The sequence below is a fragment of the Onthophagus taurus genome, unplaced genomic scaffold (genome assembly GCF_036711975.1).
Source record: "Onthophagus taurus isolate NC unplaced genomic scaffold, IU_Otau_3.0 ScKx7SY_15, whole genome shotgun sequence".
Lineage (NCBI taxonomy): Eukaryota > Metazoa > Arthropoda > Insecta > Coleoptera > Scarabaeidae > Onthophagus > Onthophagus taurus.
This window is the reverse complement of record NW_027248940.1, coordinates 4,953,344-4,979,722: the sequence shown is the minus strand read 5'-3', so window position 1 is coordinate 4,979,722 and position 26,379 is coordinate 4,953,344. Positions and strand designations below refer to the sequence as shown.

Genomic DNA, 26,379 nt, shown 5'->3' with positions numbered 1-26,379 from the left:
ATGTAAATTGCCTTGACGTCCAATTCCGTGTCTAAGGTGTCAAGATTTTGCTGATGTCCTGGGGCATTGTCTAATAGGAGGATTGCTTTCATTGGAAGGTTATTGCGGTCACAAAATTTAAGCACAGTAGGGCAAAAATAATTTTTATACCAGTCTGTAAAAATCTCCTGGGGAATCCCACGCCGGCGCCAATCGGCGTAATTGTGAATCGGCGTAAATCGAACCGGCGCAAAACGACGTTTACCTGTATTATTTATTTTAAAATATACCTTTGGTGCTTCTTTATATTTTTATTTTGTATTTATTTTAATAATTAATCTAATAGTAGATGATCAGATAATTATGCAAATATTTTCATTATTAAAAATGTATTGCCACATTTAGACATTGTTTTGCATTCTACGTAAATTAAATGTTTAAATTTAAATTAATGATATACAAATTTTTTGATCTATCTGAAAATATTAATCGCTTCAGGTTTGTTTTTCTTGGGAGACACTACGCCGACGTCTCGGCCGTCTCGGTTACTGAGAATACCGAGCTCCACTATGTCTCGGGCAATGTTTCGGACGGAGCAATATTTGCGATGTTGCCGTATTTATACTCCACAAGCAATCAAAACGGACTACACGTTTTAAACCCATTTTATTTAAATTTGCTGCATTGAATAAAAAAATTGAACTCTTTAAATATGATTTACTTTACATTCCACTACCTCGTGATGCATTCCGTTTTTAAAAATTTTTTAAAACGTGATTTTAGAAACGTTACGCGACATTTTTTGAAAAAACTAAATGCATCACTAAAAACTATATAAAAAAATAGAAATTTTGATGTAACAAACATACAAAAATTTTAAACGATGGCTGAATAAAATGGTATTCGTTGTTTTTGCTAATAGGTTATCCTCTTAAGAATAATGTGATAAACTGTTACACTTTTGAACAATATTTTGAAGAAAACCATTAATTAGATGTAAATTAAGATTTACGCAGTAAAATAAACCCTATACGACATTAAGGGGTGGCTGGGGTTAACTACCCTAACCACCCCAAAAATTATTTTTTTTTGCGAAAATTGTTTGTCGATTTTGGTCCAATTTACCACCATGATTTTTTTATACGTTAGGTAGTACTGTTGTAAGAACTTACAAGGGTGAGAAGTTTGGGATAGAACATATATTTTCGCTAATAACTTTCATACTCTTACAGAAAGAGCTTTTTTATCCTTATTCTATTTAAATAACACTATAAAGTTAGGATAATTATATAAATATTTATTAATAATGAGTTAAAAAGCAACTGCAAAAAAATGGTTAAGTATCGAAAAATGTATTCTACATTGTTAGAATCCTCTGGTACGTTTGGACCGAGGGTAATAAGTACAATGTTCAAAGCAGATAACATATTCGTTTTGGCATCAAAGTCTGGTAAACCGACTTCTGCTCATATGAAAAATTGGCTACCAAATGTCTATTTTCCAAACACCGGACCCAAATCATTACTATTACTGGATACGTGGAGTGGCCACTGCCCTGAAATTATTAGTGAAGTAACTCCATCGGATGTTAAGTTTAAATATTTGTCTATACCTGTAGGGACAACAGGTGAAATTCAACCCCTGGATGTATTTCGTTTTAGAATATGGAAAAATTTCATTAGAAGATTTTCTGATCAAGTTATTCTCTACCAGTACGATGTCAATTTGCATCAGCGAGATGACATTTTAAAATTGCACTCCTTAACGCATAACCAGTTGTCTCCTCCACGATTTATTAATGTTTTTAAATACGCCTGGTTTGCATCTGGATATACAGGGTGCCCATTATCTATGGAATATAGTATATATCTTGATAGGTATCAACTTTATAAAAAAACATTTTATACAAAAGTTATTTAATATTTTATTTGCCATTAGATATCCGAGATCGTCAAGTACCTCGAAGTACCTCGAATTATTGGAGATGTACACTAATTTTTCATTTATTTATTTTATTTTGTACGTACATTTAATTTACAGTTATAATTTGAGACCTCGGGTATCTAGATTAATGTTATTGATTTATTTTTATTAATAAACATTTTTATATTTTTTTCAAAAATTTTCTAATGTAAGGGTACAAAAATTTTACGCCATCGTAAAGAGAAAAGTAATCTCTATCAAATGAGCCTAACGAAAGAATACATTGCCATTTAAAAAAATGTAAGTATTATTCGTTACGCATTTGTTTTCTGAATTGAAAACAATTGAATGCAGTCTTATTATGACAAATAAAATATTAAACAACTTTTGTATAAAATGTTTTATTTATAAAGTTGATACTTATCAAGATATATGCTATATTCTATCCATAATGGGCACCTGTATAATTATCCTAACTTTTGTGTTATTTAAATAGAATAAGGATAAAAAAGCTTTTTCTGTAGGAGTATGAAAGTTATTAGCGAAAATATAGTTTCTACCCCAAACTTTTAACCCTTGTAAGTTCTTACAATAGTACTACCTAACGTATAAAAAAATCATCGTGGTAAATTGCACCAAAATCGACAAACAATTTTCGAAAAAAAGAATAATTTTTGGGGTGGTTAGGGTAGGTAACCCCAGCCACCCCTTAGTGTCGTATAGGGTTTATTTTACTGCGTAAATCTTAATTTACATCTAATTAATGGTTTTCTTCAAAATATTGTTCAAAAGTGTAACAGTTTATCACATTATTCTTAAGGAAAGGGGTTATCTATCATACCCCGTAACTTTGCAGGGGATGGTCAGAGGCAAATAAGAAAAAACACGTCATTAATATTTTTAAACGTACTATAAGGACACATAATATCGCCAAAATCGACAGGGTAGTTTTTAAAATATTCCAAAAAACTAGGGGTAGTTTACCCCCTGAAGCCCTCAGATATATGTGTGATATATCAATGGAAAGCTCTTTGAAAATGAATATCAGTTTACATTTACCACATTTCGATAGGTATTTTCGTTTTCAGCCTATAAGCGAATATATATATTTCGCCCCGATTTCCAACCCTTATAACTCGCCCCAGGGGCTTTATTAGCACGTATAAAAAAATACGTAAACCTTATTTTTGGCCATACTATCGCTGTACCAAATTTCAACAAAATCGGTGAGGGACAGTTCTGATACTTCCCTTGTGAGACGAAATTCTCCTCTTATTACAATCCTTTCACTGTACAACACACTGTCGGCTTCTTCCTTCATACCTCTGTTTGGCATTGGTATTAGATCGTTTAAACATTTGACACCTTTGATAAGTGCTGCAGCCACCCAGTAGCCAAACTTGATTTTTGTCATTGAATTCTGTAATTTGTGATGTAATTCTATTCATTTTTTAAAGTTTTGGTTCAATATATCCTCCGCGCGTTCTGTGATGGGTTAATTAACATTTATGCTTGATCTTGGTTGTTTTGTTATTTTTGTTGGTTATATTCAGCCCCGGATCTACGATTTTTCTGAACCGGGGCAATAATGGACTTTGGCGCCCCTCCCCTCTAACATTTTGAGCTAATTATTTACAAAAATTCAGAAAATAAAATTACAGTACACGACACCGAAAACCGAAAACGTCAATTATAATTTGTAATGAAATATACTATTATTTAACGTAAAGTTTACTTAATATTTTCAAGTGTAGGCAATAAATTGTATGGGAATATTGGAATTGGAAGATTTTTTATGATTGGGAGAAATAAAATACTTAATTTTACTTTAATTTTAATTTTTTTTAAATTAATTTTACACGCTACAACTTTACGCGTCTGGCTTTTCTTTCCGCGAAAGAATCTATGATTGAATCAAAGTTTGTCTCACAAGCCGTTTTATTTTCGATAGCTAGGATTGCGAGACCAGATAGACGTTCTTGACTCATTGTTGAACGAAGATAGGTTTTAATTAATTTCAATTTGCTGAAACTTCGCTCACAAAGTGGGAATAATGAATTAACTTTCATAGTAAGCGTAGAAATTATTTATTTATTATTTAAGCAGAGCTATGTTTGAAAAATTAGTAATAATTTTTTTACGTCTTTGTAACAGTCCGGGGAAATACCGTATATGAAGTAAGAGGTTAAGAGGTAAGAGTCGTAAACAATGTGCGAATAATAAAAAGAAGGCTTTCAAGTAAAACAATAACGAATTAATTAAATTCTCGTAAATTCTTCCTTACCTATTAGTAGTTTGATTTTACAAATAATTATAACACTAGTAGTCACTAACCACTTACACAAACAGCAAACCAGCTAGTTAATCCAACTACATAAATAAATGCAGTCGTTACCACACGTAATACACGTGACCAGCCGATATCTTAGCTTATTTTCCGCATGCAGCATAGATCAGATACGTCTGTGATTATGTTTTTAAGCGTAGAGTAATAAGAATTCAAAAAACATGTTACGACAAGATCTAAAATGTTTATTTTGAACAATGCGTAATCGATATATGCACAACGCGCGCAATATATGTACTAACAAGGGAAGTATCAGAACTGTCCCTCACCGATTTTGTTGAAATTTGGTACAGCGATAGTATGGCCAAAAATAAGGTTTACGTATTTTTTTATACGTGCTAATAAAGCCCCTGGGGCGAGTTATAAGGGTTGGAAATCGGGGCGAAATATATATATTCGCTTATAGGCTGAAAACGAAAATAGCTATCGAAATGTGGTAAATGTAAACTGATATTCATTTTCAAAGAGCTTTCCATTGATATATCACACATATATCTGAGGGCTTCAGGGGGTAAACTACCCCTAGTTTTTTGGAATATTTTAAAAACTACCCTGTCGATTTTGGCGATATTAAGTATCCTTATAGTACGTTTAAAAATATTAATTACGTGTTTTTTCTTATATGCCTCTGACCATCCCCTGCAATGTTATGGGGTATGATAGATAACCCCTTTCCTTAAGAATAATGTGATAAACTGTTACACTTTTGAACAATATTTTGAAGAAAACCCTTAATTAGATGTAAATTAAGATTTACGCAGTAAAATAAACCTTATACGACATTAAGGGGTGGCTGGGGTTAACTACCCTAACCACCCCATAATTTTTTTTTTGCGAAAATTGTTTGTCGATTTGGTGCAATTTACCATGATGATTTTTTTATACGTTAGATAGTACTATTGTAAGAACTTACAAGGGTTAGAAGTTTGGGGTAGAAAATATATTTTCGCTAATAACTTTCATACTCCTACAGAAAAAGCTTTTTTATCCTTATTCTATTTAAATAACACAAAAGTTAGAATAATTATATAAATATTTATTAATAATAAGTTAAAAGGCAACTGAAAAAAAATAAAGTAAAATACTTTTTTCTGTTTGTACTTTTATTAAAAATGAATTTATTGTTTTAAATTCTACCGGTTTCGGTTTATTTACAAAACCATCTTCAGGAACCTTCGAATCTCGTCAATTTATTTTAAATGTCTCTCGTGATAATTAACATCTTTATTTTCTAGTAAACGTTTTTATTGAAATGAATCTGTGTCTTTATTTTTGGTGTAATGTGTGTTATGCTTAAACTTTCGGACAGGAAATGTTTACAACAATATGAAAAAAAAATGGTTAAGTATCAAAAATTGTATTCTACATTGTTAGAATCCTCTGGTACGTTTGGACCGAGGGTAATAAGTACAATGTTCAAAGCAGATAACATATTCGTTTTGGCATCAAAGTAAACCGACTTCTGCTCATATGAAAAATTGGCTACAAAATGTCTATTTCACAAACACCGGACCCAAATCATCACCATTACTGGATTTTTGGAGTGGCCACTGCCCTGAAATTATTAGTGAAGTAACTCCGTCGGATGTTAAGTTTAAATATTTGTCTATACCTGCAGGGACAACAGGTCAAATTCAACCCCTGGATGTATTTGATTTTAGAATATGAAAAAATTTCATTAGAAGATTTTCTGATCAAGTTATTCTCTACCAGTACGATGTCAATTTGCATCAGCGAGATAACATTTTAAAATTGCAATCCTTAACGCATAACCAGTTGTCTCCCTCACGATTTATTAATGTTTTTAAATACGCCTAGTTTGCATCTGGATATATAGAGGAGAGACCAGAACAGTTTGAAAATCCAGTGGAGGTTTGCTTTTCCAATGAAAAACCTACGTGCGATATCTGTGGAGATATAGCTGTTATAACTTGTGCATGGCGTAAACAATCGTTGTGTTTAAAACATTATTTCAATGATTTTCATTATTGCCGACAATATATTGAATAAAAAAAGGAAATTAAATTAATAATGTAGAATACAATTTGTGATAGTCAACCATTCTTTTGTCAGTTACTTTTTAACTCATTATTAATATATATTTATAAAATTATCCTAACTTTTGTGTTATTTAAATAGAATAAGGATAAAAAACATTTTTCTGAAGGAGTATGAAAGTTATTAGCGAAAATATATTTTCTACCCCAAACTTCTAACCCGTGTAAGTTCTTACAATAGTACTACCTAACGTATGAAAAAATCAACGTGGGAAATTGCACCAAAATCGACAAGCAATTTCCGCAAAAAAAATTTTTTTGGGGTGGTTAGGGTAGTTAACCCCAGGCACCCCTTAATGTCGTATAGGGTTTATTTTACTGCGTAAATCTTAATTTACAACTAATTTATGGTTTTCTTCAATATATTGTTCAAAAGTGTTACAGTTTATCACATTATTCTTAAGGAAAGGGGTTATCTTTATTAGCACGTATAAAAAAATACGTAAACCTTATTTTTGGCCATACTATCGCTGTACCAAATTTCAACAAAATCGGTGAGGGACAGTTCTGATACTTCCCTTGTAAGACGTAAGGTGTTTTTAGTGAAACAAATTTATTTTTCTTTTTGCTACATATATGTATATGAATTAGGCGCCCCCATAAAATGCCGCCCGGGGCAACTACCCCGGCTTGCCCCCCCCTAGATCCGGGGCTGGTTATATTATGTACTAGTAGACTTAAGTTCTGAAATTTGTAATTAGGGGCAACCCTGTAATTTCGGAAATAAAATAAATAAATAAATAAATAAATAAGGGATAATTACCAATTTATCTATCGGAAAATTTATCAAGAGGTGGTAAAAGTGGGCTTCTGTGATAAATTTTTAATCGTCTTTAAATTAATAAAATTAAATGAAAAATATTAGCCCCCATTGTTACCAACTTAAATTATATTAAACTTTTACTAAGTTTTAATGCGCATGACACACAATGCTTTGAGGTTGAAGTTACAAGTTTTGAAAATGTAAGCACAAACAGTAAGTGAACGGCAAAGAGCTTAGACTTAGTTTTAATTTGGAAATGTTTTAATTGTTAGGTAAGTTATTTTAATTTTTAAATATAAATAACTTAACCACAAAAGAATTTTATTTTCTTTTTCTACGAAATCTAAGTAAGTATTTAGAATATGTAGACGCATTTATTTGTTATCAAGTAAAAAAAAAACTTTAACCTCATTTAACCATAATAGAAAAAAAATTAACATTTAATTTTAAATAATGTACGCTATTTTTGGTGTAATTAAGAGAAAACCTGGGTTGATGGCCCATATCATGCAATTTTAATAACGAATACAGTAACCTCTTTTAAAGAGGCTCTTTATTAATCAAATTAATTTGTTGTTTTAGATAGAGGCAAGTTTTAAAATACAAAAATTATGTTGATCGTAACAACATTTTTTGTGTCGTTGTTGTTTCAATTGGGAAAATCGTGCACATCCGAAGATGATAGTGCAATAAAACAAAGGGCTTTTTTTCGTGGTCAATGCAAATGTAGGGAATACATTGATGCCTACGCAATTTGTTACTATTTTAGGTGCGAAACTTTCCCCAAATACTTCCAGACAGCACTTAAATGCTTCAAAATAATGGATTGTGGAATTAAGGAAATTTTCCCCGGTGATTTCGATAATTTATTGCATTTAACCGGGTTGTACATTGAAAATCACATGAAATTATTATCGATTCGAATTGGAGCTTTAAAAAATTTAAATAAATTGGAAACTTTATCGATTTCTTTTAACCCCTCGTTGATGAGTTTGGATGAAGATGTTTTTGAAGGATTAAATAGCTTGGTGACGTTGCGATTAATTCATAATGGGTTTAATGAAATCAAAGATGCTTCGATGGCGTTTAAAGCTTCGTTTATGCCGAAGTTATCAACGATTGTTTTATCGGAATTGGATTGTCGAAGGGTCGAAAAGGATGATTTTGCGAATTTAAATGGAAGCGGAGTGGAAAATATTTTTCTTGATGACTGCCAAATCGATTATATTCACCCCGAAGCGTTTATTTATTTAAAAAATTTAAGGAATTTGAGTGTTAGCGAAACTGTAGTGGAGGAAATAAACATGATTGATGTTTTAAAAAAAATTGGTGAACACAAAATTCCTTTGATGTCACTAAACTTAAAAGGATGGGGATTTAAAACGCGAGTTCCCAATAAACTTTTTAATGTGATTGCAAATACAACGATAACGGAGCTAATTTTAAATAGAAATCAATTCCACACGATCGATGATAACACTTTTCCGGAGATGCCTAATATCGAAAGTTTAATTTTAGAGGAGTGTATGATTACTGGTATTAAAGAAAATGCTTTTATTAAGTTCAAGAATTTAAAGCAACTACATTTAAGAGAGAATAAAATGATTACGGCTCCTAAAGCCGTTTTAATACCTACGTTGGAAGTGCTTGATATGTCGGGAAACACAAATCCTGGAAAATCTTATTTTACCTTGCGAGAAAATCAGAGTAAATTTAGCAACATGACATCATTAAAAACGCTCGATTTAAGCTATAATAACATAATAAGGATGTATAATCGAAGTTTAAATGGGCTAATAAATCTAAAAAAATTAAATCTTTTCCATTCAAACATCATGTTAATATCTGACAACACTTTTAACGAACTCTCAAATTTGGAATATTTAAACTTAGGGGATAATCATTTCCCACAATACTCTTGGGTTAAAGAAATTTTCACCGGGTTAATTAATCTAAAATATTTATCGTTGGAAAGTTGCAAGATTGAATATTTCCCTAGTATCGACATCTTTGGAGGATTAGCGTCACTAGAAACGTTAAATCTCCGAAAAAATTTTCTTTCCGAGATAACCCCCGACTTTATATTTGCATTGAGAACGTTAAAAGTTTTAAATTTAAATGATAACCGATTAAAAACTTGGCATAATCGATTATATATTAAAACCGCATTAGAAAATTTAACAGTTTCAAGAAACCCACTTACCTATTTAACCGAGGCTATGCTAAAAGATATTTCTGATTTTAAAGTCGTTGATTTCTCAAATAATCCTTTTCATTGCGATTGCGACCAATTAATCGAACCGTTTGGATCTTTATCCCGCGAGAAAATCAATCACATTTTAAATCTTTTAAACCAAACGAGCACTTTTTGTTTATTACCGGAATCAGCTGAAAACACAACGATCGTTGAATATTACCAAAATAATTATAAAACGTGTCAAAAAGAAAAAGAAATACAAATTACCAGATATTTAGTACCTTCGTTAATTTGCGGAAGCTTCTTTTTAATAACTTTAATTCTTTGTTATATTTATCGATGGCACATTCGATATTGGATCTTCTTAACGAAATTATCCATCGCACAAAGAACCCAATTTAATAAAAAACGAGACAGCATCAAAGGGCATTCAAATTATTTATACGACGCTTTCGTTTCTTACAGCACCGAAGACAGAAATTTCGTTATAAGATTAGTTAGCATGTTGGAGAATTACGAGCCATTCCTTAAATTATGCGTCTACGAAAGAGATTTCGAACTCGGGACCATCATATCCGAATCGGTTTTGGAGTGCCTATCGAGAAGTAGAAAAACTTTGTTGATCATCAGCAATTCTTACATTAAATCGCAGTGGTGCACTTGGGAAGCTCAGGTTGCTGAAAATAATCGGTTATTTTTTGAGAACGAACGAGGGGAATGTGTTAATGATTCCTTGATTATGATTAAATTAGGAAATATTTCAAGTGGTAATATAAGTCCGATGTTGAAGTATCTTATGAAAACCAGGATTTATTTGCAATGGGATTCTACGGAAAATAAACAAAAACAATTTTGGGAGAAATTGAGGAATGCTTTAGGACCGGGATTAACCGGAGAAGAAGAAAGTTTAAATGTAAAATGAAAGAAAAATGTAATAATATTTAATTTTCTCAAAAGCACCATCGAACCAACTAAAACTCAAAAAGATGAAATCGAATTAAAAGTAAATGTAAAATTATAAAAACAATTATTAAATTTATTTTTATAAATTTTGTAAATAAAAAAAATAAGAACTTAAATAACAATGAAGTAATTTATATTGCTTACGTTTAAAAAATTTTAAATTAAATTATATACCGGGTGTCCCACCCAATACTGCATCACAAAATTGACATAAAGAAATCAAACAGAAATAGATATATTAGCGCAATATAAGCCAGAAAAAATACATACAGAGACGAAAACCAAATGAAATAAATAATAGTAATTCATAATATAAAATTATACAAAAAATATAAAAAAATATATACAGGGTGATTCACATAAATACCGACACAGAGCAGGGACATATAGAGGACAATAAGTTAAAGTGATTTAAAGTAACTTACCTATATACTAAGTTATACACCTGAGTTGTTATAGGCCTTCAAAGTTGGCTCTTAAATTTTTAATAATTTCAATATCATCATAATAAATTAAGCTAGAAAAACCAAATTTGGTATACGTTATGAGTGTACCAAGGGTATTAATTGGTAGCAAATTGAACCTAATTGAGGTATTTCAAATAGGGCTCGGAATCGTATTCGAATAGTCGAATATTCGTAATTTTCATAATTTATAAGCCGAAAAGTAGAATATTTGAATAGTCGACTATTCTATTAATATAAAAATAGGTTGTAAATAATTAATACTGAGGTGATCATTCTTTTTTTTTATTGTCTATACCAGGTTTCGGGACCCTGCCCTTCTTCGGTAGACCCTACAAAGTACAATAGACCTATTAGATATTATTAACAATATTAAATTAACACTGATTGATCTTGTTTAGACTTACGTCATATTCATTAGAATAATACAAACATTAAAACTTAAGATGAACTAAATAACAATTGAATTGCACGTGCGGAGAAAAGGTTTAACCAGTTTAACTGTCGGAACACGTTGAATAATTTTGGAGGTTAAGATGTCGATAATACAGAAATTGACCAAATAAATTTAAATTCAAACTAGCCACGGTTATAAATAAAAGTTAAATGTAAAATAAAATAAAATGTACGTCACGGATAAAATCAGGATCATTTACATCATTAAACAGATCTTCTTGTATAATACAAGCATTCATACGGAACAATTAACCAAGGGTTAGTATTGAAGTGACATTGGGGCATGGGGTGTAAGTGGTGCAGGTTTGAGCCGCCTCCAAACTCGAACCTCTCTTCCACTCACATTAACAAAATTAGAAAGAAAAGGGACAGTCATCATAAAAACCAATGACAGGATCATAAAACAGAATAAATGAATCAACTACGTTACTAAATTGAAACAGGAGATCAGCCACATGAGAGACCAATATGTCAATGAAATAATTACCTGGATCAGATATGTGGACGACATATTGGTTTTCGTCAAAGATGAACAAATAATTCATAATCTCCATGAATACATAAACGAATTACATCCAAAGATACTTTTCACTTTAGAAATGGAAATAGAAAATAGAATAAACTTTCTTGACTTCACAATTCAACGTTTGGGCAACGAAATTAAATACACAATATTTAGAAAACCTACACAGACCAATGCAATTATCCCTTTCGACTCCTACCATGACAGCACCCATAAGATGGCAGCCCTCAGGACCTACCTACATAGAGCATTTAACTCCAATTTAGAACAACAGGATTTAGAGAGAGATATCTTAATCATCCAACAAATTGCCAGTGAAAACTCCTTTCCACAACACATCATACAGAGACTAATCTCAAGATATCGAAACAAGGTAGAGATAGAACGCTTAACTACATTGCATAACAAAACGAAGAATGGAGAAATTACCTACAGGTCAATTACATATCCGGGAACAATCTCACACAGAATTAGGAAAATATTCCATGAAAACGACATTACAATCTCATTTAAAAATAAAAATACATTAAAAAATATTCTAGTCAACAATAAAGATAAAACGGACATTTTGGCAAAAAGTGGTGTTTACCAACTTCAATGCGGGACCTGCTCCGCAACGTACATTGGAGAAACTGGCAGGAATTTACAAACACGGATAAAGGAACACAAAACCAACTCCAAGTCGAATTTTGGTAGACATTTCACCTTCAACAATCACGACTTTGACGAAACGAAACATGTTAAGCTACTACACCACTTAACAAAGAGCAACCTTATGGAATACATGGAGACATATGAGATAAATAGATTCATCAAAAACAACACGAATCTAACTAGCCTAAATGAACAAATTACACCAATTTACCAACCACTATATGGATGTCTGAGGAACCCTTTCCCCAGAAGAAAAGAAGACAAGACTTAGTAAACCTTACAGTGCAAGTGGAAGAGAGGTTCGAGTTTGGAGGCGACTTGAATGCTGCACCACTTGCACCCCATGCCCCAATGTCACATTTACATAACTCATTCCCCCCCCCCCCCTATTTATTTAGCTCTATTTTTCCAAACTGATGCTATTTTATTTTAGTGTTAGTGTATATAATGTTTATCTAATTTTTAAATTTTGATAATCTCTCATGTGGCTGATCTCCTGTTTCAATTTAGTAACGTAGTTGATTCATTTATTCTGTTTTATGGTCCTGGCATTGGTTTTTATGATGACTGTCCCTTTTCTTTCTAATTTTGTTAATGTGAGTGGAAGAGAGGTTCGAGTTTGGAGGCGGCTCAAACCTGCACCACTTACAACCCATGCCCCAATGTCACTTCAATACTAACCCTTGGTTAATTGTTCCCTATGAATGCTTGTATTATACAAGAAGATCTGTTTAATGATGTAAATGATCCTAATTTTATCCGTGACGTACATTTTATTTTATTTTACATTTAACTTTTATTTATAACCGTGGCTAGTTTGAATTTAAATTTATTTGGTCAATTTCTGTATTATCGACATCTTAACCTCCAAAATTATTCAATGTGTTCCGACAGTTAAACCGGTTAAACCTTTTCTCCGCACGTGCAATTCAATTGTTATTTAGTTCATCTTAAGTTTTAATGTTTGTATTATTCTAATGAATATGACGTAAGTCTAAACAAGATCAATCAGTGTTAATTTAATATTGTTAATAATATCTAATAGGTCTATTGTACTTTGTAGGGTCTACCCATTGAGGTCTTATATATAATCTAGAGTGCGTATGTGGTGGTGGTGGTGGGGGTAATCAGAAAGTTAGACATGTTGGATGTACCGACCTGAACTTAGCTATAGTTTCAAGTCTCTATTGTACCTACAATTATAACCTCACAATTCTCATAAACATATTGTTATTTTTATTAAAATTTATTTTTGTTGAGGGTTTTCGAATTCTTTTTGTTTCACATATGTTGTTTATAATTTGGTAGGTTGGAAGATTATTTACAACAGTCCATAAAATGTTTCTGGGTATTTGACTTGAAATTAACAATGAAGTTCAAGTAAAGTTTATTATTAAGGAATGTTCAGTTCTTTTAAAATAAACTAACAATTATTTATAAACAAAAGGTTAACGTGATCAATCAGAATTGTTTTAAATATTTTCACTTAGTTTATGTTAATTATAAGGGTTTTGTTAAAAATTATTAAGTTCTTTTAAAATATTATATAATTATTTATTAATAAAAACTTAATGTGTTTTATTTTGGTTATTATTTTCTGTCTTTCCAGTTTAAAATAATGTAAATTCTTGCATAATATAAGAATTTTGAATTTCCCGCTAAGTTGGTACATCTAACATGGCGACCTTTCTGGCTTCATTTTAGGCGTGGTGGGGACAACAGCATACGCACTCTAGATTATATATAAGACCTCAATGGGTCTACCAAAGAAGGGCAGGGTCCCGAAACCTGGTATAGACAATAAAAAAAAAGAATGATCACCTCAGTATTAATTATTTACAACCTATTTTTATTAAACTCTCTGGTGAATATGGATATATACGATATCAATAATTCTATTAATAGTCGAATATTTGAATAGTCGACTATTCTATTAATAGTCGAATATTTGAATATTCGACTATTCTAATAACACTCAATAGTTGTAGTGCGGTGAGCCCTGACAATCGTGTCTGTGCCCTGTGCGTGTTGGAACTTGTTTTTATCAAGTCGATATAAAGCCTACGCTGCCCAGCCGACTTGTTTAATATTATTTGTGGTGTGGCGGAGGTTAGATTTGTGCTACTAACTTTTCAATTTAATTCAGTGAAATAATTTTTGTGTTGAAAATGAGTACTACCCGTAGCAAAATTTGGATATATTTCGACCGAAAAGAAACTCGAGTGCAGTGCAAATTTTGCAGCTATAATGCTACTAGAAACAGCACAACTAGTAATTTGTGGAATCATTTAAGAAATAAGCATATTTCTAAAATTACAAGGTATGTTCATTAAATATTATATTATTTATTAAAATTTATCAACCGATATGTAGTTTATTTGATACAATTTATTGATCCATTCCTTTTTGTAATGTCTCATCTTGTTCTGTTTATAAAGAAAATATTTACTTATAGACCTTGCTTAAATCAACTTTTGTTTTGTAGTACGTCAACAACATCAGATTTAGTAAGCGCCGAAGTATCGGATGAACTGGAAACCGAAACTTAGTCAGACTCAGCAAGCCAAATAAGTTTGACTTCATCGGTTCAAACAAAAATCGATAATATCTTTTTTTCCAAAAAAATTTCCAAACAAAGAGAAGAGGACATAACTCAACTAATAACAAAAATGATTTGCATTGATTCACTACCAGTGTCATTTGTTGAAAATCGTGGATTCAAAAATTTGTTAAAATTTATTTGTCCCACTTACAAAACACCGACAGCAAAGACTATCCAAATACGTGTAGATGCCCTTTATAAAATTCAAAAACAAAGCCTAATCAAAGAATTAAAAGATGTGCCACACATTGCCATAACCACGGATTGTTGGACATCAAGGGCAACTGAATCATATATCAGCTTAACCTGTCATTACATAAATCAAAATTGGGTAGAAGTGTCTCGTAATATCACAACTGAAAGTATGGAAGATAGACACACAGCATTAAACTTACAAAATAAAATAAATAATATTATAAATGAGTGGGAAATTAATGATAAATGTGTAGCCATTGTGCATGATAACGCTGCCAACATTGTCTCTGCAACTGAAGAAATGTCCGTTGATGCAATTACTTGTTATGCACATAACTTACAATGAGTTTTAAATAAAGTATTAGACGCTGATTACATTAAGCCATTAATAGTTAAGTGCAGCAGCATTGTTTCCCATTTTAAACATTCATATATAGCATCAACAGCCTTGAATACTAAGCAGGAACAACTAGGACTGCAAAAACATAAACTTATTCAAGCAGTAAGAACGCGCTGGAACTCCACATATTACATGTTGAAAAGATTAGTTGAACAACGTGAAGCTATACTTAGTGTTCTATCAGACAGAACTATTATATCAAGAATACAAGCCGGATATTTGATGCTGGAAGAGGAGGAATGGATTACTATGGAGTATTGTATTGCAATGTTGGAACCATTTGAATTAGTTACTACACTGTTATCTTCAGAGTCGCAACCAACCATTTCAATTGTAATGCCCATTTTAAAATCCGTAGCGGAAAATTTTATTTCAAAAACTAAGGAAGATGAGCCTAAATTATTACAAAATTTGCAGCGTTTATTACAGAATGAATTTCAATCCAGATTTGAAAATATGTCCGTCACCGCTGGAGGAAAAATTGGAATTTTTGACCTAAGTACATTCTTAGATCCTCGATTTATGAATAAAGAACGGTTTACTGGTTCATTATTTCAAACAAAACGACATTTCAAGAATATTTTACAGTCAACTTTGGAAGATACAGAAAATGAAATGAATCATAACCCTAAAAAAAAAGTGCCTTTGATATTTTGTTTCCAAATGAAAATTCAGCAGCGGCTGATTTAAATGAAGTTGATATGTATTATTCAGACTGCCATATACAAAAGAATATGTGTCCTTTGCAGTGGTGGAAAAACAATGAAAATAAGTATCCGAAATTGTCAAAGTATGCAAAACGTTATCTCTCTATTCCTGCGACATCAGTTTCATCGGAGCGTAGCTTCTCAAAAGCTGGTAATGTGTGAACGCGAAACGCGCTTGTCTAAAATCAGACAATGTAAAAAAAATTCGTTTTTTAAGTGTAAATTTGTAGTCATTACGTTATTATATTATTAATACATTTTTCTTTTTCTCTTTATTGTTGTATTAATTTTTAACTTAACGAGGAAAAACATATTCTTACTTGTTTATTTGTTTCTCCTGAAATTCTGAAAAATTAGTAGTATACGTTTTGTTAATCAAATAATCCGAATATTTGAAAAATTCGACGATTCGACTAGTCGATGACTATTTGACTAGTCGACGACTAGTCGACAACTACTTCACTAGTCGAATATTAATAAATATTCGAATTATTCGACTATTCCAATTATTCGAATTGAAAATTATACGACTATTCGAATACTTAAATTTGTAAAATTCCGAGCCGTAATTTCAAAGGGTTAATTATGGGTGATGGTACCCTAAATTTTGACAGATTTTTTAACCTTTTGGCAGATTTAATACATTACTACTTCATTTCATATAGAATTTAATTCTAAAACTTTTCTTACTCTTACTATTTTTTAAGAAACTTTGTCGTTTTCATAAAAAACTCAAATAACTAAAGACACGTATTTCCTCAATGCTACTTAAAATCATCAAAAAATTCAGTAGTCGGCTATGAAATTGTACGTCAAACTTGACCAATAGGTTATAAAGTTATTTGACGACCAGGTTTTATAACCTGAGTAAAAAAAGTTTTAGAATTAAATTCCACATGAAATGAGGTAATAATGTATTAAATCCCCCAAAAGGTTAAAAAAATCTGTCAAAATTGAGGGGACCATCACCCTTAATCAACAATTTGAAATGCCTCAATTGGTTTCAACTTGCTACCAATTAATACATTCGGTACACTCATAACGTATACCAAATTTGGTTTTTCTAGCTTAATGTATTACGAAGATAATCAATATTTTAAAAATTTAAGACCCAACATTGAAGGCCTATAACTCCTCAGGGGTACAACTTAGTATAGAGATAAGTTGCGTTAAATCATTTTAATGTATTGTCCTTTACATGTCCCTGCTCTGTGTCGGTTCTTATGTGAATCACCCTGTATATGGAGATCAAACATCAGTTTCCGAATCGAATCGTAATAGTGCGAAAAACTTGCTACTTGTTAATACGAACTCAGAGAAAAAAAAATTTTGAAATTGGACAATATGTTCCGTTCGCGCATCGGGTTATGAAAAATCGTAGGAGGTGTAAATGATGTGCGATCGAGCTAATTTTTTGTACATAGCATAATCTTGAAGTACGCTACAAGAAAAAAAAAGCCAACCCCCCCTACCCCACCCCCTTTCCACACCGTGAAGGGGGTTGAAAATTTTTCGTTAAAAATAGCCAGAATTGCAGGTGGTGTAAACCAGTGTAAAAGTTGATTTATCTATTTGAATTTTTATACAAAACGACCTTGGGGCTCAAAGTCGAAAAATTTACCTCATCCCCGCCCCCCGAAATCGGACAATATCTTCCGTTCGCGCATCGCATTCAAAGTTTATATACAGAGTGTCTCACGTAACTGGTTCGTTAGAACTTTTTTAGGTTCCAGTATTCGTACAGTTTTGAAATTTTTGCCACTTCTGGTCTACCGGAAGTAGACCATAACTTTGTTATTTCAAATAGAATGCTATAGTTTTTATTGCACCTTTTAATTGTACGTAAAAAAATATGTTGACTTTCATAAAAGTTATTGGTACCTAGCGTTTTTCGTTTTCGAGTTATTTTGATTTTAAGGTTTTTTTGGCAAATTTCACCATGCTCTTTAAAACCCTATATCCCAGCCAACGTTCATTCAAAAAAGCTCTAAATTGGCACGATTACTCTTCAGATTCTCTCAAATAGATTGTCATATATTGTATCAGAGTATCTTATACAGGTTGGTCAAAAATTGAATTACCGTGTCTCCATATTCAATGGGGAGAAAGTCGAAAATTTTAAATGGAACGCCCCATATTTTATTAGCCTACACGAAAGGGAATTTAATTCTCTACAATTTATCTATAAACATTCCTATATCTATTTATTGTAGTTTCTCTCATATTCGTAAATTTATCAAAACATGCAGGAAATGCAGGAAACAGTTCGTATTTTTATTAGAAGGCCATGACATTTTGACAGTTTTTTGTTTAATTTATTTCTATTACTATTTGTACTATTAACTACGATTGATAATCTTTTAGTTTGCTTACCAAAAATAACAAACACAAGATCAAATAAATGAAACTATTAAAACAAAAAGTAATGACAAAAATTAGATTTAAATAAAAATATAAATTTATAACATAAATTTGTTATTAAATGGAATTTGGAAATGCAATAAAATACAATAATAGTATATTATTCAACAAGCGTATAATGGCGGCTGTTACCCACGAAGATGAAATTTCAAAATTGTAATCTGAGTGGGTAACATCCATTATACGTAAGTTGAATACTATACTTTATCTGCAACTTTTTAATTTAAAAAAAAAAAATCAAAAAAAGAAAAAAAAAATAAACTTGATAGACATTTCAGACATAACCTCAATATAAGAAAGCTGTCATTTCTGTTAATATTTTATTTTTTGATTAGTAGGCCGTGTCAGAACTGTGGAATAATGGCTTCATTATTCAACACTTTGTCAGTCATGAGTAATATGTGTCATTACCCGTCAAAAATCAAATGTATAACGAATAGATAATTCAATAGTTGTAGATAAAATATTTATTTCCTTGTCTTCATCACTAGTGACCGGAAATATGCGATGTCTTTTGGTCTCGATATATCCAGAACTAAGAAATTCTTTATCAATTTTTTGAAATTTTTCCTTGTGATGGGCGTTAGGTTTGTTAGGCATCTCTCATTAAGTGTTCGACACGCCCTGTCCAAAAGTTTATTACATTCGCCATCAATACAAAATAAACTTCAAATATCGGCGTTGGAATAATTTACCATGATGTTCAATGACTTACACCCGTCGTCAAATGTAACTAATGACAACAATAATACAAACATGGACCAAAAACTCTCAAAATTCCATAGCTTTCTAATAAAAAAACCTGCATTCCGTGCATGTTTTAATAAATTTCGCAATATGAGGCAAACTACAATAAATAGGTATGGGAATGTTCATAGATAATTTGTAGAGAATTAAATTCTCTTTCTGATAGGCTAAAAAAATGGGGCGTTCCATTTAAAATTTTCGACTTCCTCACAATTGAATATGGAGAAAGAGTAATTCAATTTTTGACCAGCCTGTATAAGATACTCCGATACAACAAATGACAATCTATTTGACAACATCTGAAGAGTAATCGTGCCAACGTAGATCTTTTTTGAATGAACGTTGGCTGAGATATGGAGTTTTAAGGAGCATGTTGAAATTTCCCAAAAAAAGCTTAAAGCCAAAATAACTCGAAAACGAAAAACGCTACCGCTACGGTACCAATAACTTTTATCAAAGTCAACCTATTTTTTTACATACAATTAAACGGTGTAATAAAAAGTATAGCATTCCATTTAACATAGCGAAGTTATGGTCTACTTCCGGTAGACCGGAAGTGGCGGCCATCTTGAAAATATTTTAGATCGAAAGTTCCGAATGAACAGTCCATGCTACCAAAATTTCAAATCTCTACGAATAGTGGAACCTGAAACAGTTCTAACGAACCAGTTACGTCAGACACCTGTATATAAAAGTTAAGATATACGAAAAATCGTAGGCGGTGTAAATGATATCCGATTGAGCTAATTTTTTGTACGTAGCATAACCTGGAAGTACATTACCAGAAAAAAAATGCCAACCCCTCCTACCCCACCCCCTTTCCACACCGTGGAGGGGGTTGCACTTGCCCTAAAGAAAAAAAGTACCGCAATTAGAAATAAGATTTCTTTACGCTCAGAGACACCTCAGGCAAGGTAAGATTGAGACGGTGGATACAAAAGAATCGCAAAAGCTTACACTAAGGTTGCAGAGACAGATAGACTTAGCTCGTCAGCTAAATCAGACCACCCTGCCTGGACCCTCTGTAGTAGTATTGATCCTGAACCAGAGATAACTTTTGAAGTTGATAATGATAATTATGATTCCGACTTTCAGTCCGCATGCTCTTTGTCGTCTCAAAAACTTCACAGATGCGACTGTCACTTTCAGCAACTGCTTTGACAAGTGATCGATTTGGTGTGTCTAACAGCGCAAGAGCTGCTATTACTTCTAGCGTACTCAAAGACGTCTTATTACTGATAGTAATACATCTCTTATCGTTGATAGAAGCAAAATTAGAAGAGAAAGAAAAATGTAGATTAAAACTTACCGCACGGTCCGATGTGCGTGTACTTCTATGATAGAATGGATGACACTTTAGTCTTGGTTGAAAAACAAACGATACCAATGTGTACAAAAGGAAGAACACATTTCAGTAATTAAGGAACCAGGCTCGAAGTACCTTAAGTGGAAAAGTCCCAAGGTCATTTTAACGAAAAATGGCATTTTTAATCCCCTCCACGGTGTGGAAAGGGGGTGGGGTAGGAGAGGTTGACATTTTTTTTCTTGTAGTGTATTTCAAGATTATGCTATGTACAAAAAATTTGCTCGATCGGACATCATTTACACCTCCTACGATTTTTCGTATATCTGTTCAAATTCCTAAACTTTGAATGCGATGCGCGAACGGAGGATATAGTCCGATTTCAAAAATTTTTTTTTCTCTGAGCTCGTGTTAACGAGTAGTAAGTTTTCCATACTATTACGATGCGATTCGCAAACTTTTCTGTTTTTCACTCCGGTCTAATCTACAAGGTCCTGCAAAGGTGCGTCAGGCATCCATAGCTCCTATACGAGTTGAGTTAGGAATTTCTTTGAAACGCAGTCTTGTACTATATACAGGATGTCCCACCTAAATTGCCTCGGTCCATAGCCGAATTATGATTGAGTTTTACAAAAAAATGTTTCAAATAAAAGTTGAATCGAATCATATTATACATATTTTAAAATTAGTTTTAGTAATGGCGGACTTCCGCTTCTACCGGAAATGGATATCAACTTTGTTATTTTAAATGGAACATCCTCTATATTATTGCATTTTTGGATTCCTTGTGAAATTTCAGTGGTACTTTGTTAAGGATACCTTAGGTCTAACTGGTATCGTTTTTGAATTATATGACGATTTTCGACAAAAATGACATTTGCAGCGTTTTATAAATTTGGCAATATTGCCGAAACTGTGAAAGCTAGAAAGATTTGGTTTTCTGTTTTGGATTAACAATAAAAGAGCACACGTTTGCTAATAGAAAATTATGCATTTATATTACAGGGTTCTTAAGTAGAGATCTGTAATTTTCGAACTTTTTAATCATGGATAACTTAATTTTTTTAAATAGAACAATATACCAGTTTTTGCATAGCTGGATGTAAAATTTAATTTCCTTTCAATTTTATACAGGTATCATGGTGTCTATCTGCAATGGTTTTGGAGATATTCCCGATTTTTCAGTTTTTAACGATAGATACTTATTTCGCAGCGCCGGCCACCTTCCCCTCGCATTTTACCAGGCTTGGGACTGGCAAAAATATTACTGGCATGCTTAAAAAGTGGCCAACAAAACACAACAAGACCACTGGAAACGAACACAAATAAAAAAAACACTATTGCATCAAATGTTCAAAATGTTGTCCGTTTTGTTCACTACATAATATAAATTGTTTTTGTAAGGAGTTTTGAACATTTCTGAGCATTTCTGGTGTGATTTCTTGAAAAGCTCTTACAATGCGTTGACTCATATCGCCAGGAGTAGTTGGTGATGTCTCATAAACCTTGCTTTTAATGAAACCCCATAAAAAGAAATCGCAAGTGGTAAGATCTGGCGATCTCGGAGGCCATCTAACAGGTCCTCCTCGTCCTATCCAGCGGTCCGGAAAGGACACATCCAAATACCGACGTACTTGGGCGGTATTATGCGGTGGAGCACCATCGTGTTGGAACCACATCCACTGACGAATAGCTAGTGGAATATTTTCCAACAGAACGCCCAAACTATTTTTTAAAAATTCTAAATAAATCCTACCCGTCAAACGTTGATTATGAAAGAAAGGGCCTATGATATGCGTTCCAATGACACCTGCCCACACGTTCACTGACCATCTGTACTAGCTACGCGTTGCAAGAAATCGATGGGGGTTTGTTGTATCATAATAATGACAATTGTGACGATTCACAAACCCATTTTTGTGAAAGGTAGCTTCATCCAAAAATTGGCATCAAGATTAGTTCTTTCAATTGCCCACTGACAGAATAACAGCTTGCTTTCGAAATCGACATCAGTAATTTCCTGGTGCAACTGGATTCGATACGGTTGATAATAACGTTTTCTTAAAATCCTGTGTACCGAAGATTTACTGATGTTTGTCCTCCTACTTATTTCACGCACACTAAATTCTGCATTTTCTTGCACAGCTAACAATACGTGCAACTGGTTTTCATCCGTAAGTACGGAGTTATTACGGTTGCGCTTAGTACGTTTTACGGATCCAGTATTTGTAAATCTTTCCAGTAAGGACAGAAATGCCCTCCTATTTGGATGCTTCTATCTGGATATTGTTGTGCGTAAACTCTTGACGCTAGCAAAGCGTTCTTGTTACATTCGCCGAGGACGAAACCATATCGACTAATTCTTTCCACGTAAGTGACATTTTTAATTATTATGTTAACAAATAATACTTTGAAAACCAATTCTAATGCGTGGACCATTAATGACAGTTTACCTAGTTTGTTTTCCAAGCCTACTTCAATTTTTAATAGTATTACAAAGCGTCAACCACCTTCCATTTTACCAGTCCTAAACCTACTTCGCAATACATATCTATCGTAAAAAACTTCAAAATCCCCAAAACCGTTGAAGATAGACACCATGATACCTGTATAAAACTGAAAGGAAATTAAATTTTACATCCAGTTATGCAAAAATTGGTATATTGTTCCATTAAAAAAAAAATAAGTTATCCATGATTAAAAAGTTCGAAAATTACAGATTACAAAATTACACATTTTTTATTGTCAATCCAAAACAGAAAACCAAATCTTTCTAGCTTTCACAGTTTCGGCAATATTACCAAATTTATAAGACGCTGCAAATGTTATTTTTTTTCGAAAATCGTCATATAATTCAAAAACGATACCAGTTAGACCTAAGGTATCCTTAACAAAGTACCATTGAAATTTCACAAAGAATCAAAAAATGCAATAATATACAGGCTGTTCCATGTAAAATAACAAAGTTGATATCCAAGGCTGTCCCGTTAAGCGTACGGAGCGGCTGTATCTCAACAACGGTAAGGCCTAGATGTTTGGGAAAAAAATCCTTATAAGCAAAGTGGACAAGAGAAATAGCTGAAAATTATTTTGAAGTTCGTAATTCGACCGCTAGGGGGCGTAACTGCCACAGAGAAACATAAAATTCCCGCTATCTCAGAAAGTTAGACGATGAGCTATAACGTTGACAACATCATTTAGTAGCTTGGATAATACCGCATCGCTTTTGTTTTGCGATATTTCTCATATCTGTCATAATAAGGGAGGGGGAGGCCAATGCGTTTTCAAATGTTTACATTTTAATATCTCCTGGACCATTCAACCGATTTGAATATTGTTGGTCTTGTTTAAAAGAGCATTTCATGCTCTTTTCATCATTTTCAAAGATATTTTCAGTAAGACCGCTTGGTTTAAAACAAATAAGCTAGAGGGCGTTATCTGCAGCGCTTACATATTTTTGTGATTTTTGAAAAAAAGTTAAATGGAATGGTACTATTTACTTCACAGACCATTAATCACCATAAAATTTGCTAAATATTAGTGAAAACCGCATCTCGATATCTCCATCCATTCTCCAGAAAATGTTAAAAATTCGAATATCTTAATCGGATCAAGTTACCTTAGGAAACAAATAAGAGAGAACAAACATTTTTTTATCTAGAACCTTCCTTCACACTTTATCCAAGCTTAGAACTGCTTCAAAACTACTTTTAAGGCGTGTTGAAAAGCCAATGAAACATCAACAATGATAATAAAACAAAATAAACCAAAACACTTAGAATAACTTAAATTTTTGGCAAAAATAACTCACTAATGTGCGAAATGCCTTCCATAAACCTCGATGCATTTATTTAATCTAGTTTCGACGAAAAAAAAGCGCTGCTTAAGTCTCGGCCCTGGACACGTTTCAACTGGTATTTAGTGTTTTGTCATATTTTCCCTGGTTATTGGTTTTTCTTGAAAAGTCAGGTCGTTTAGTCTACCCAATAGATAAAGGGGTGAAAGCAATGTGGGTTTTGCTCGAACCAAGAATGCATATTATGCAAGTTTACATCAGCTTGTGGACAGATGCTTCATGCATCCATAGCATTTGTGATAAAAGGTTTGGATTTGCCCAAATCATATTTAAAAGTCAATGGTAACAGTTCAGTCTGTTATCATAATCGGTATCTGTTAAGGCCTGATGTAAAACAACATGGTGGAGATATTATTCTCTTGAGAACTCTTGTGGACAATTGTTTTCGGAGTTCCCAGATAATGTGTGATCACATTGCGTACCAATGTGATTTACAAATTCATAGAGATGTCTGAATAGGCTACACATTGCCAGTTTTCCGTAATCGCTAAATCAATCTTAAAAACACTTCTAGAGAAAAATGTCTTTCTATGTCGTAATTGCATTGCACATTTTTGTGGCAGTTACGTCCCCTAGCGGTCGAATTACGAACTTCAAAATAATTACCAGCTATTTCTCTTGGTCACTTTGCTTATAAGGATTTTTTCCCAAACCTCTAGGCCTTACCGTTCTAGAGATACAGCCGCTCCGTACGCTTAACGGGACACCTGTATACATATATACTGGTGTCTCAGCGAGACCGGTCATTAGACATTTCTGGGGTTCTGGAGAAAATAAAAATTTGAGAATTCAGACTTCAGTATTATCAATTACGTTCTCTTCGACTAAAATATTTTCAGATTTCTTGCACTTCCGGTTATACCAGAAGTCGCCACCTACTTTATTTTTTTAAATGGAACACCCTGTATATTTTTACATGGTTGGATTTGTCTATTTTCAAGGTTTATAAATAACTTTACTTTTTGCAATTTGATTCGGCCGTTCTCGAGTTATTCGTATTTTTCTAGAAAAATCTGCTCCAGCAGACATTTGTTCAAAAAGTCATAAAACACTCGATTTTTGAGATATCAATTTAGGATTTAGAACATGCTTAAGCAACATGATGGAGTATGTTTTGGTGCCAAGAATGGCTGTCTAGAACGTTTGGTCACTTTATTATGGCACGTTAACTTTTCGAAATTTGGAAGTACCATAACTTCATTTTTTTAAATGGCACCCCCATATTTTATTACTTAGTCGTCTTCGGTGTCTCATTCTACATCTTTTAGATCCGATATGACCCATGCCTAACATTGATAGTTTGGGAGATAATTAGGGTTTTTCGAAAAATGCACGCATATCATATGGATATTTAGCCTAGTGTGCCATGAAAAACAAGTCTTCTCAATGAGTTCTTGTCAAAGACTCACTTGTTTACGTCACTTGATGCATGTGAACTAATAATTATCTGTTAGATCCCTTAATATTAGTACTGAAAAGAGTTAAAATCGATAACAATAACGAAAATAATATTTACACAAATCAAGAAATTCTTAGTTTATTTTTTATGCATGAAAAGCGCGACAAAGTTCGTAGTATGATTCCCAGATCTTCTTTGGCAGCTCGAATTGAGGTGTTTGGACTGGACTCGAAATAAGCCAAGGTATTCATCTCTTCCGTTGCATTATTTACTAAATTTTTTGGTCAGTTTCACATGTTATTAATTCCTCCAAAATGCAAAAAAATTGCTTCTGTTCTTCTAAATTTACCTTTTGTCATCGGAGGTAAATGTGGATAATTTTCATTAAACATTCTGCAAGTTCTACTAAGAACTGTGTCGCAC

General features: G+C 32.7%; 1 protein-coding gene across 1 annotated transcript; it reads left to right on the top strand.

Moving 5' to 3' along the window:
• Positions 1 to 7,282: 7,282 nt before the first annotated feature.
• LOC111422498 (toll-like receptor 2 type-2) lies at positions 7,283 to 10,293 on the top strand. The gene is made up of 2 exons (XM_023055696.2): positions 7,283 to 7,341; positions 7,652 to 10,293. The coding sequence occupies exon 2, from the start codon at positions 7,681 to 7,683 to the stop codon at positions 10,186 to 10,188; it is 2,508 nt and encodes an 835-aa protein (XP_022911464.2). The 5' UTR covers positions 7,283 to 7,341; positions 7,652 to 7,680; the 3' UTR covers positions 10,189 to 10,293.
• Positions 10,294 to 26,379: the final 16,086 nt, after the last annotated feature.